Source organism: Diadema antillarum, unplaced genomic scaffold (genome assembly GCF_040938485.1).
Source record: "Diadema antillarum isolate AM-2024a unplaced genomic scaffold, OU_Dant_1.0 seq00000299_RagTag, whole genome shotgun sequence".
Lineage (NCBI taxonomy): Eukaryota > Metazoa > Echinodermata > Echinoidea > Diadematoida > Diadematidae > Diadema > Diadema antillarum.
Window position 1 is genome coordinate 1 of NW_027271322.1, and position 13,417 is coordinate 13,417.

At 39.8% G+C, this 13,417-nt stretch overlaps 1 protein-coding gene across 1 annotated transcript; it reads left to right on the forward strand.

The window, feature by feature from the left end:
• Positions 1 to 683: 683 nt before the first annotated feature.
• Positions 684 to 12,858, forward strand: LOC139730245 (sorting nexin-27-like; the record flags this gene model as incomplete). Its single annotated transcript, XM_071641129.1, has 6 exons — positions 684 to 850; positions 5,068 to 5,160; positions 6,458 to 6,607; positions 8,284 to 8,412; positions 9,378 to 9,578; positions 10,210 to 12,858. Coding segments are annotated over 6 exons (788 nt in total), but the record flags the coding sequence as incomplete, so codon positions are not given.
• Positions 12,859 to 13,417: the final 559 nt, after the last annotated feature.

Below are 13,417 nucleotides of genomic sequence, written 5' to 3' on the forward strand. Positions count from 1 at the left end.
CTCACCCCCATCCCCTTGTAAGAATGATGACATGCAACAGTAGTGAGACTTCATTTTGAATTAAGATTTGTCATGTTCCCTTTTAATTTAAGTATCACATCTTATTTAAGTCACACAAGTGTTGGCTGATAACTTGATATGTTGGAATCTTTATCTCAAAGTCATTTGAAATGAAAGCATGTGATGAGAAATAACATACATAGCTGACAAATCAATATGCTGTAAAAGTGGATATTTTCGCTCAAGAAATTTTTCACACTCGGTTTGAATTTCATGTATTCTTTGTTCCACAGAATCAAGACAGTTATTAGTGGTATATAAAGCAAGCAAAGATATTCTCATGCTTTTATTTTCATACTAGTTCTGGTCATTCCGCACTGCAAAAAAATGTTGTTGTTTTTTTTTGCAGTATACTGTTGCACGTGTCCTTCAAACCCAAGGCAAATGTTTATAAGCAGCAGTTTTAGGCTTGCTCAGAAGTATTGTGACTATATAATGATATTAGAATGATCTTGAGCTTGATTTGAGATGATATCTCCTTTAATATGGTACATATGCTGAATGTACATGCGGGTTTCCTAGGGTGGTCACACCACTATCTACCATTAGTGTGCCCCAGAGTCTGGCTTTACTCATCCCTATCATTTGTGTCGACATTTTCATCTTCACGTTTGATCCCCCAGAGAGGAAGTTACTACGGACGGAATTCCCTCACAGTCTGTACATCCAGAACTACTCGTCGGCCACGCCCACCGAGAGCTGCATCTCCATGCGAAAGTGGGTCTTTGCGCCGACGCAGGAACTCCTCATGAACCACGACGAGAAGGCCATGGCGTACCTCTTCTGGCAGGTGAGAACCTGGGTCAAAGGTCAAGAGATCAGAAGTCAGCAATAAGTTTTGGTTGTGTGTGTGGTTTTTTTTTTTTATTATGCCCCATTTTAACAGACCTTACAGCGGCAATGCGCGAGGAGTAGTGTCCGGGTAACAACATTCCTCTAAAATTCCAACAAAACTGCAGGAGAGAGCTAGGGGTACTGTTTTAACGGACACACACCGAAAACCTTGCTTGGGTAGGTTTCTACGAAGGGGGTGTGTCCACTGATGCGACTACCCCACCCACTGTGGCCAGCACCACATGTCTGTATGCAAAATTTTGTTGCAATCACTGATCTCAGCTACATAGAGATCAGTGGTTACAATCCATGCATGTGATTGGCATGTCAATCATTTTCTGTCTGCAATGTTGCACATGCGTGTACAGTACAGCATTGGAATGTTACCACAGTTGCATTCTAATAGGAGAGTTGCCAGGGTAATGTAGTGGTAACTTCAGGGTAGTGTCGCGACAATTTTTGGCAAAAGTTATCACGGCAACGTCGGAGCAACATTTTGGGGAAACCGTTCTAACAGGAAGGGTGAAAAAAGATTACCCTGACATTACCTCCTGTACATTGCCGCAGTAACTCCAGTTTGAAGGGCTCTGTTAAAACAGGGCTTCAGTTGGTTATGAATCAAGAAATTGAACTGTGAGTTAATTTGTCTTGGGCCTAACTGCCACAGCTCATCAAGGGTTGAATTTTGGGCATTTGCACCAAGAATTCAGGCTACAGCTGAGACTGACTTTCTCTTATCCACTGTAGTGGTAGTCTTCGTGTATACAAATGGATAGTAGCAATGTGTATTCAAGCTGATCTTTGAGCGATAAGTGAGAAGTAAAAGCGTGAAGTGAAACCTTTTGCTGACATAAAAAGTGTCAATGGGACTGAATAAATGTTTATTTAGTAAAAGGGATGTTTCCTGCATTGAAACTAAAACAGTAAACTCTTTAAAAAGCAGGAAACAGGGAAAGTTTTAAAAATAGCCCATTTGACATTTGACACAGTAATGAGGTTGGCTGATGCTTCTCACTTTCGACATTGTATTTGAACTCATCAGAGAACATAAGGCTTGCAATACATTAAAAGAGCTTGAATATTTCAAGCAGCACTCAACATGCCCGATGTGCATGCGATCGAGTGTACCACATGCTCGCAACGACATAGAAACCAATATGATGTGATAGACATGTCAGTATTGTAGGGTGCCTCGCCCTGTACGTGTCTAAGTCGCAAAACTGGGAGGGACACGTCAGGAGGTGGTCTCAAATTGAACAACAGCTCAAGTGTTGGTGTGAACTGGGTCTTAGTTTCTCAGATGAAATTCACAAGTAGCGGCTTCGCATCATTTTTAAGAGATAAAGAACCAAAAGTTCAATTATCACTCTCAGGCATGCAATACAGAAAGGGAGGGAATGCACATTGGGTGCGTAATCTCTGGTGATGTGTGTTTTCACATGAAAGTTTGTGTTTAGGTTGTCTTATACCAGTATGGCACTTATCAGACAATGCGTACAAGTAGTCTACCCATTTAGGAACACTTTTCAATTTTTTTTTATTTTTTTTTAGCAGTACCTTCAAAAGAAATTCTAAGAGATCACCTGCTTGTTTCTTGGAAGTTGGAAGTAAGAAAATGTTACATTGCCTGCTTGTAATTTTGGCTTAAGTAGGTTAAGACCAGCTGCAAAGTACCAGTAATTTTTTATCTTTAATTTCTACATGGGAATGCATTTGTGTACAAAACATGTGAACGTGTAGACCTTTTAAGGAAAGTGCACACGAGCAGTGCTCAAAGAGAAAATGTGTGAAGTTAGTAACCCTGTGTGTATGACTCAGCAATTCCAGTCAGTCCTTTGCAAGAGCATGGATCTATAAATACCTCGCTTGACAAAGTCGATCCTAGTTTGTGCCATCTGTAAACAGGCTTACTGCACTGACAGGATACTTTTTTTTTTCTTAACAGTATGTGGAATGAGGCATTCATGTTGACATACCAGACTCCAGCTGTATGGTGTTTGCCTGCTGTTGACTAGTCTTGTTTCCCAGGTTTATTAATGGTATCCAAAATTGTCACAAGTTAAGTAAGATATAATCGTTTTGGTGTGTATTTGTTCATGGTTAATTAGGTTAAGAATTTTTTCCTCTTTCCAAATGCATTCATATAGAGGAAGATGGGGAACACTGTAAAGCAAGAAACATAATTAACTCATACTGTACCAAAATGTAGCAGGTAAAACTCAGTTTATGGATTACACAAAAAGCCTCAAAAGGAGACTAACCTGTGGCATGTGATAGGCATTGGTGATGAGCAGCACTAGAGGTGCCAGGGTTAGGGGATGACTAGATGTACCAAGGAACTAACTATGGTGTGATCGTGAGTCAGTCATACATCAACCCCTACCAACCTCACCCCCTCCCCTTTGTCTCTCTATCTCTGCCTGTCCCTCCCCTGCCACACCCCCTCCCGCCCCCTCTGACACCCCCTCCCGCCCACTCTGACACCCCCCTCCCGCCCCCTCTCTTCATGCCAAGGGCAAGTTCAGGATGACGTATCTGTGAATAGACAGTGATACACTAGAACTACTTTGAGCATCAAACATTGAACTCTAGATTTCCCTACCTTTTCTCCCCCACTTTCCTCTCCATTTGCTTCCTCCCTCACCCTTCCCTTCCTCCCCTCTTTCCCCTCCCCCATCTGCCTCCTTTTCCAGCCCTTCCTACTTCTTCCTTCCCTCTCCTCTTCCTCCCCATCCTCCCTTATTCTTCGGTACACTCTTTCTCTCCTTCTTTTTCTTCCTCCTCTTTTCCCTCTTCCTCTGTTCCCTTCTCTTCCAATCCCCCATCTACCTCCTCCTCATCCCCCCATCGACCTCCTCCTCATCCCCTGCTCTTTTTCTCTTCTTCTCCCATTTCTCTTCTTCCTGTTCTTCCTCCTTTTTTTTGATCAATCCTCCTATCCTCCTTGAATGAAGAATCCATTGCCCATAAAATAGAGTTGAAGGACCGATATAATTCCCTTCTCCTTGTTCTCTTGACGATAAAAATCACCCAACTTTAAATGTCCCCGCAGCTCTCATTATATAGCTCCTATTATAACAGTCTCGACAAGGACACAATTTGTGTAATACCCTTTCCTTCATTATCTAATCCACCTTGTCAATCACGGGACGAGTGATTCACATGTATCTCAAGTTCGTAGTGAACCAGTGAAACTCACATGGTTGAAATTTCCATTAGTGATAAAGCTCTGTGCATCCATGGTGAAGAGATCTTTGAACTCGTTGCATTGACTACATTCCCTTACACCCCCTACCCCACCCCCACCCCTCAAACACAAACAGACTCATGCACACAGCTTTTTGGAATCGAAGGCTACAGACTAAATATAGAGGCTATCATATGCAAGACAGACGGGGATATTGAGAAGGAATCGTGCACACGAATGTAGCTTGCTACAGTCAGCTTGTAGTTGTAACCCTACTAAAGCTTCTGAATTGTATTATGTCATCAAATTGACGAGTTGTTTGTTTTTTTCTCTGTGCTTATGCCCGTGTTATCTGAGCTGTAAGTTTACACACGATGTATCATATTTAAATGTCCTAAAATTTCATTGGCATCTTTGTAACTTTCCTATGTCTCAAAGGTAAATGCACCTACAATGACTCAAGTCAGTTGTCACCTTTTTACAGAGGATATTGGACTTAACTTGATACTTATCCAGTTTACCTACATGTACAACAACTTCATTGCTGTCTTGCAAGTAACTACTCCCACATCTTTTTGGCTCAAAACATCAGGGACATTACGTGCTTATACATAATCTGAATAAGTAAAGTTATATTCCCCGTCAGAAGTTAAGAAAACAAAGACGGAATTCAGCCTTCTTTTTTTTTTTGTACAAAGTAAACAAGGAGTGCTGCACATACATATAAGGTTGGAGTCTGTGACCAAGACTATCATTCTTGGCCGTGAAGAATTGGTAGCCGAAAGTTGCTAACATTCCATTTGTTATAGGTTTTGCAATATTTTTGTGTCTCTTTTTTTGTTGGTGTGTTTTTCCCCCACATTTTTTCACTTATATAGGTTTTATATTCTTTTTTATCTAATCATTCCGCTAAAACTTTATTGGTAAAATTCTCTTGTTATCCTGTATTTTGTGTGTATTTCTCCCCCCCCCCCCCCCCCTTAAAGGCGGTGAGTGATGTGTCCAAACACCGAGTGAAGTGCCCCTCCAACACCCTGTATGAGCTAAAAGCACATCAGGACAAGCAAAACAAACTACAGGTAAGCCTGACCTTGGGGCTGATTCACATGGAGGTTAGCCATTCCTGTCAGCTGCAATCATATCAATTACTAATTAGGAATTGATGTACATGCTGACTGCTAATGGGTTTGTTGCCGTGTTGCAATTCATCTACAAATTGACAATTGTTGTATAAAGTACTCTGTGAAAAGGAGTGTTTGAGATGTTTGTGTCTGCAAATCTTTTTGAGTCTTTTAAGTTTGCTGTCTGGGTTTTACAGAGCTAAATTTTAATTTCTATTTTGACCTAGTGTCTTATGTCTGATATGAGAGAAGAATGGTGTAATAACGGCACCTTTCCTTACAATTTCTCTGTTCCTCAGCCAGAGGTGTCTGGAACATCATGCTGGTAGAAGTATCATACAGTTATACATATGTCATCACATAGTATTGTCGCTGCAACTTTTTCATTGTAGCAGTGATTATAAGCTGCTGTTTCCCGAAGGACAATTTCCTTGCTTTTTAAATGTCAATGTTTTTTGAGGTATAAAGCATTTTTCTTTCATGCCAAAAGTCAGACAAATATTGTTAGTGGAAAAGCAGTGATCGTAAGCTAACGTTTCCCAGAGGAACAATTTCCTCTCTTCTAAATATCAATGTTTTGTGAGGTAAAAGAGCATTTTCTGTCATGCCAAAAGTCAGACAAATATTGTTAATGGAAGTTAAAGGGTGTGTACAGTTCTGGTCGAGTTGTAGATTTAGCTTTTAACATTTTGCGAGATATTCAGAAACCACTCTCTGAGATGTCAAAGAGCATGCAGTTCTAAGGGGTATCAAAAGTTTATTCGATGAAAATCGGTTTTGAAATGGCTGAGATATCCAAAAACAAGGTGAAACAAAGAGATCCTAATAAAGTTGTGGCATGTCGCCTTTTATTATTAACACTTTTTTTGGATATCTCAGCCATTTGGAAACCAATTTTCATCAAATAAACGTTGAATCCTTAAAATTACATGCTCTTTCATATTTCATAAAAGGCTTTTCATTATCTCACTTAGGAATGTTCAAAACATGAATCCCTACCTCAACCAGTACTGTACAGTCCCTTTAATTCTTTCCTCCACCCAAATAGACAAACAACCAAAGACATCTGAAAAGCTATATTCCCTTTTGTATAGGGTGAATTTATCATGTATGAAGCATTCTGTTTAATTCTTGCATTGAGTATGAGTGAAGTAAGCTCACAGAGCACTGAAACTCTGGAAGGAAATCAGTGGAGGATATGTACAAAGGTTGACCTTGACTACTGACACCAAACCCTCCTTGTCTGTCCTCCCAGTACTTGAAAATAGTCCGGGGACTGGACGGCTACGGGACGGTGGCCTTCCCCCACTGTTCGTGCGACGCCAAGAAGTCGGGTCACGTCATTCCAGTCGTGGGCTACAAGAAGTTCACGCTACAGGCCTGCAAGGAAGATGGAACGTTAGAGGTGGGTCCAGCGGGGGAAAAAAAAAAAGAAGAAAACTTGTCCAAGTGTGCTGATATACTGAATAAATAGTGTAAAAGGCAGAAAATTCGTGATACAGATGTACATTTGTAATGTTGTCAAAGGGAGAAAGTGCTTGATACAGGTAGACGGAAGTTGAGTCCTTCAAAACTGTGATTTGTGACAGGTTGTTATTATACAAATGATGCACAGGATAGAGTGCGTTAGTGGATTACAAGCCACAAAATAATCCTGTGCATCATTTGTTTTATAAAATGGGTCGAAAACTAACAGCATTTTTCACGTACCTTTGTGGGTCAATACCAGTCAGCTACATGTAGCACTCGCTCAAGTCAAAAAGTCAAGATGTCCGAAGATGTTCGTCCCAAACATTTACGCACGTCGCACTCGGAAATCCCGCACATATAAGTACTGTACGTATAAGAGTATACCTACGCCACATGTTATGCACAAGAAAGGCCGGCCGGCAGCCTGAACTAGAAGTTGTTCACAGGATTGACAGCGCGTATAGAAGCGCGCGACGGACTTGTAACAACTGATTGAGTGCGCACTGCTTGTGTAAACATTGTGACGTCAGGCCGTGCATGTTAGTGAGAAATTAATGCACGCACACGTGACTCATTTCAGCCCTTCCAATTGGCTACATTCTTGAACCCATTTTATAAGGTAGTTTAAGCTGTGACAGGTATTCAAGGTTTTGAATTACCATCTTTAAAGGACGTTTTAGAGGCGCATTAAAAACGCATATAGTTGTCCACTCAATTTTTATTGTGCAATATGAGAGCGCTAAAGAGATGCATAGGCCAATGTATTAACTCCCCATAGCTTACAGTTGTTACTGGCCATTCAATGATACACCATATTGCATTGTCTCGTCGGTTGCGCAAGCACTTGCTGAGTGCGCGAACGCTTAGTATGTGCTAGGTACGTGAACGGTAATTGTTACAATACACAAGCGTGCAGAAATCTTGCTACATGCAAGTGGGTCGTGCAAAGGCCTAGATCAAGGAGAATCTACCCCAAGCAATCCATTTGAGCGGTCAATACTGGATAAAATGGCTACAACAATATGTGATGTCACAGTAGTGGAATGATAAAATGAACATAAACAAAGACATTTTATGAAAAGTACACATTCTTTAAACTTAAAAAGTCTGTTAAATGTTTGAAATAGTCAGGTGCTCTATCATTTTGCTAGAAAAAATAAGTGGAATTATCATTGTTATCTTTTGTCTATAATATGTCCTGTCTATCTGTCTATCTATTTATGTATCTATCTATCTATATATCTATCTGTCTGTCTGTCTATCTACTGTAAAACGAGGAATGTTCGCGTGCATTTTAATTTCGCGAATTTCGCGAGCGTCAAGATTCGCGAAATTAAAATGCACGCGAAAGTTCTTGTCTACACTACATGCATTGAATGCTGGTGGCAGTTCGCGAAAATTTCATGCCGCAAAAAAGGCCATCAGCACCAATTCGCGAAAAATTCATGCCACGAATACATGTATATCATGTTTTACAGTATCTATTTATCTTATCTATCTATCTATTTATCTATCTATCTATCCATCTATCTATCTAGATATCTATAATCATTCTATCTGTCTACACAAGCACACACACATTGATATGTTATACCTGTTTTCAATGTATAGGAGCAAGCCCCAGCCTTTGACTGGCATGAGATTAGTCAGTACGAGACAGATGAGGAGGGCATGGCGTTCTGCTTTGAGTACACCAAGCCGGGCAAGAAGCCAAGATGGGTGCGAGTCTTCACCAAATATGTGAGTAAGGGGGAAAGGGGTTGCTGTTATTGTTGCTGTTGTTTTTCTATCACATTTTCCTCTTGTCTATGTTTGTTTGTTTGCTTTGCATATGTCTGTAGTTACAGCCTATGTTATGGTTGGGTATTGACAAATATCTGCACACCTTTCCTTCTCCCCCCCCCCCCCCCCCCCCTCAAAGTTTTATTGGTAGATGACTTTGGACATTAGTGTAGGCTTTGTCAACTTCTCAGATCATTTTGCATGTACCAGTAATGCCATGAGAAGTGAGACTTGTCGTGGATGACTTGACATGATAATAATAGAGCACTTGTTAAGTCACTGGAGAAGAAAAGTAATTGAATTCTCTCGTAAGAACCCAATTTGGGGTTAAAGGAAACTTGATAAGAAGAGAAACTTTGAGAAATTTTGTGAGAGTTTGGCAAATTCCTGTGCAGTTTGTTTAGGTCAGACCAGCCAAAAACTATACAAGATCATATAAGTCTATGCATGAAAATATGGACCCCCGATTTGGCGCATGTGAATCGCCTAATATATTTATGAAGACGTTATGTGATGGGCTTGGGCTTGTAAATGCAGTTCTGTCATGAAATTTAGACCAGCTCAGCTCTCAGATATGCAGAAGCGTCTGATCGGCAGTGCAGGCTTAAATTTCACCTTACTGAGATGGCAGACAGCAATCCCTGAGTAATAGTATCCTCCACCAGTTTGGCACAATCTCAAACAAAGACAAAACCCCCAAAATTGTGTCATGCAGCTAGGCAGTGGAAACTGTATGAAGAAGCAGTGCTGGCTCTAGATATTTTGAAAAAAAAAATTGTATATTTTAGAGGTTACTTACATCTTGGTATTATAATGTTTGGGCAATATAGTCTGTATCTAGCTCTTGGTTTTCCTCCATTCTTCCAAACATGATTTGCCTATATACAATGGCTTCTCGTTCCTTTCACCCTTTCCCAATTCAGTACGAATACCTTGAAGAGTGCTTCGCCAGAGTGCTAAAGGAACGGGAGTGGTGTCGGGAAAATGATAACCATGGCAACGGACAACCTACCAACCACCAAGAGGAGGAGGAGGAAGAAGAGGAGGAGGAGGAAGAAGAAGAGGAAGAAGAAGAAGAGGAAGAGGAGGAAGAGGATGAGGAGGAAGAAGAGAACCATCACAGAGTATGTTCGGATAAACATATTTCATGGTTTAAAAAATGATGTGCATGGGTAGACATTTTTATTCCAGTTTTATCATGAAAAACTCTTAAACACTGTCATAATGATTGACTCATATCTGGAAGCTACCAAACTGTACCACGTCACAGTGTATTATAGTGCCATCTTTATTTCTGTAAGAATAATCCTGAGATAATTGATATCACATTTGTGCAGATTCTCTGACAAAAAAGAAGAAGAAGAAATTGTGTGGTATTATTTTTGTGATAGTGCAGTCAAGCGCAGAACTCACAACAATTTTTTTTTTTTAAAGTAACAAAATATTCCATACTAACGGTATGTTGTTTCAGTAGGGACTGCCACTTTGCAAGTTAGCTGTTAGAATATCATTGAATACCTTATTTGTACACTGCCTGTGTGTTAACGTTGTATTGCAAAACGCGCAAATAGTCACATGGATTGAATTTTAGCAACAACACAGTAACAAGAGATTTGAAATATGTGCAGATAATGATATGGCACCAAAGTTTAGCAATCAGCAATATGCATTAAGTCCATTGTCATGACGATAGCCATGGCAGTCTGTCTGTGTACTGCTATGTTCAGGAATATTTTATCTACATTTGACTCGCAGATACTGGAGCACAGAAACGTCATTGAGGAAGACGATGAAGGCTTGTGACCTCTGACCTCTGACCTTTGCCCCTGCCACCAGTTCACTGCATTCAAAGGAAAGGAAGAAAGATGGAAAAAGACAGAGCAGAATTGATAGTGAGAAGGGGAGAAAAAGCAAACAAACAAACAAACAAACAATTGCCAACAGCTGACATGTCGGGGTAACTACCGTGTGAGGATACACTATCCCTGCCCCCCAGCACACAAACAGCTTGCTGTGATGGGGACTGGAAGTTAAAGGCGGACGAGCTTCGACGGAGATGGTGGTCAACTTTAGCTCCCTGTGGGCACAGGAATGTTCTTTTGTTGCATGCCATTAACTGATGGAGTCAGCTCATCACTTGCAGGATGTGACTGGATCTGGATCTGGATTGGTGCACAGAGATAGGTCCTGATGGCGATGGATAGAATGGCAGTTATCGACAGAAAAGTTCTCTTTTTCTCTCCTTCTCGTGTGGCGTTCAAAATATCTCGTACTGAATGGCCTTACGTGGCGTCTGCTCTACGCTCCTCTCTGAAAGGATGCGACCAGCTCCCATCACATACCAATGAGACTGTAGCTTACACGCTGACTGGCCAAAGAATGAACAAGAGGTGGCGCTCTTGCGACTTCAGCATACATTACGGCATGAAAATATTGACATTTATAGACCACTGTACATGTACTCACGCGAGCTGCCATTGCTTTGTATTTCATCTACGCTTTTTCTTTCATATATCCACATATTTTTTTATACATATGAATATCTGCGGGAAAGATGAACTCCTAGAGAGAGGAAAGCTATAAACTATATAAACACTAAATTTGTCACTATCATGATTACGACGTGTTTTTGTATTTTGTTGTGTGTTGCCTCATTGCTTCGTGTAATGTGTTGAACTTCTCCATACCATCCCAAATTTCATAGTGTGTATATGCCTCAAGTGTATGTTCTTCAGATTGTGTTACATCTTATACCCAGACTCATATATTCTCATTTGGCAAGTTATTCAAAGACGACTCAAGAGTTGATGAACATGGTGTCGTTTGTATAATAGCCATAGATTTCCTTTTTTTTTTCCAGCCTGTAACTTTGACTTTGCTTAGATAATCACTTTCGGACACATACATACTTCTTAAGGGATCCATGGATGTTTACACTTTGAGTTTGGTTTGTGTAAATCACATTTTATTCTACTCTCGGTTGATAAAGGCATATGTAACACACTTGTCTTTGGGAGCCGATGTGTTCAAAGTTCGGCCATTGAAAGTATATTTGAGCGACCTATTGCCATTTAAGAACGAGATTGGTGTGGTTGTGAAAGCATACTTTCACAAAGATTTGCTCAGTGATATATGCTTTAGAAAGTTCAACAGTTGTGATGATCCCAAAACTATGTGTTGATGTTGTTCATGGCTATAATTGCTTGTAAAATGATATCTTTGATTTGTTGTTGTTTCAGTTGTTTTCATTAAAGATTCTACAACATATAGTGGGCACCTAAATCCTGGAGTGTTACTAGCTAACAAAAGGCAACTTACAAGAAAGAATTTTCAGACACCTGGCCAATTAGAATCAAGAGTATTAAACATGGAGCATATTCTGATAAAGTGGTCAATTAGTGTTATCCAATGGAATTTGATGATGATGATTAGATCAGCTCATTTTTCTGTTGAAACCAGAAAAGATCCTGTGTAATTTTGAATGGAACATGCCGTGTACTTGCATATATCATATGATTAGCAAATTTTCGAAGGTGATTGATATTTGCAAAATTTATTACAAGAACATGCAAAAATATTGCCTCCTCTAAGCTGATATGCAATGTATGATATTCTCCCCAAGTTGGGAAATTGCTTATTTTCCTCTTGAAAAGAGATGCTACATATTTTTCATTCCAGATGTGAATTCAAACACTTGTAAGATTATGAAGTCTTCATTCTGGAGAAATGCTCACAAATATAAGTCCCGTGTACAGTATTCATTTCATCAGAAATTGACGAAATATTTTATCAAAATGCACATCTATTCTTCAACATGTAGATTTGCAAGTTAACAAAGTCCCAAAAGAAGGTGTGCCAAAAAAAAAAAAAGTCCAACAAAGATATGAAAGTATACACCTGACAGGACTGTGTTTTGTTTAGTACTTTTACGAAAGATATATTTTGTCAGAACTTTTTTCTCTCTCAAATTTGCTCATTAAAGTGACCTGTGTTTCTGAGATTAAACTTGTGTATGCACAATCTCCACAACCACAAAATGACAGAACAGTTCACCTTTGTATGTATGTATGTATGTGTGTGCGCACTGTGAGCATGTATTTCTATCCGAAAATATTTGCTTGGCAATGCAGTACGAGTTATCTGCTTGTTTGGTATTTGCAGATTATAAAACCCTCATTCTCAAGATAAATCTGTTGCGTTTTTCAATGCTTGATTGTATGTTGTGAAGATTTGCTATGGTACCCTGTGTTTCATTTTCATCTCTTTAATTAAACAGTTCTTCAACAAGCGAGTTTGTATGTTCCAAACACGATTTAAACAGCTGTAGTAAAAGTTTTGAAAATAGGAAAAACAACACCTGGGGGGTGTCTCATCAACGTTTGTCAGCGCTGACAACTTGAATCACCAGAGCAGTGACCAGAGCATCTCAGTCAATCAAAACCAAGGATTTTGCTGAAATTGTCAGCGCTGACAAACGTTGATGAAACACCCCCTGGTAGTCCATTGTCCCACATAGGCTTCTGATATACGTGCTTGTTAGCTTGTACAATATATGCTTGTTCGCTGAATGTTTTCGCTATGATTTCATTTGCTAATGTACCAAAACTCCCTGCGTGGATCTTTGTGTGCTGTGTAATCTGTGATTCAGATTACGACTGGGACAGTTGTTCTTGATAGATTTTATTCCCATATCATTCTCAAGCTAGAAAAGAAAAAAAAAAAGTTTATTTTTGCAAGATGTAGTTTGCAGTTGTTTCAGGCAGTTACACTAGATAAAGCCAATGTAGATTTCTTATTCACTGATTGTCCAGCTTGCTCCATGTTACGTCTTCTCACCAAAGAGTAGCTGAGGCAATATATTGCCAATGCAGCGTGAAATACTGCATAAGCTTAATATTTCGCCGGAATGCAAACTTGACTAGATCCAGTGAAGGAAGGATTGCTCATAAAGTGCATTCACATT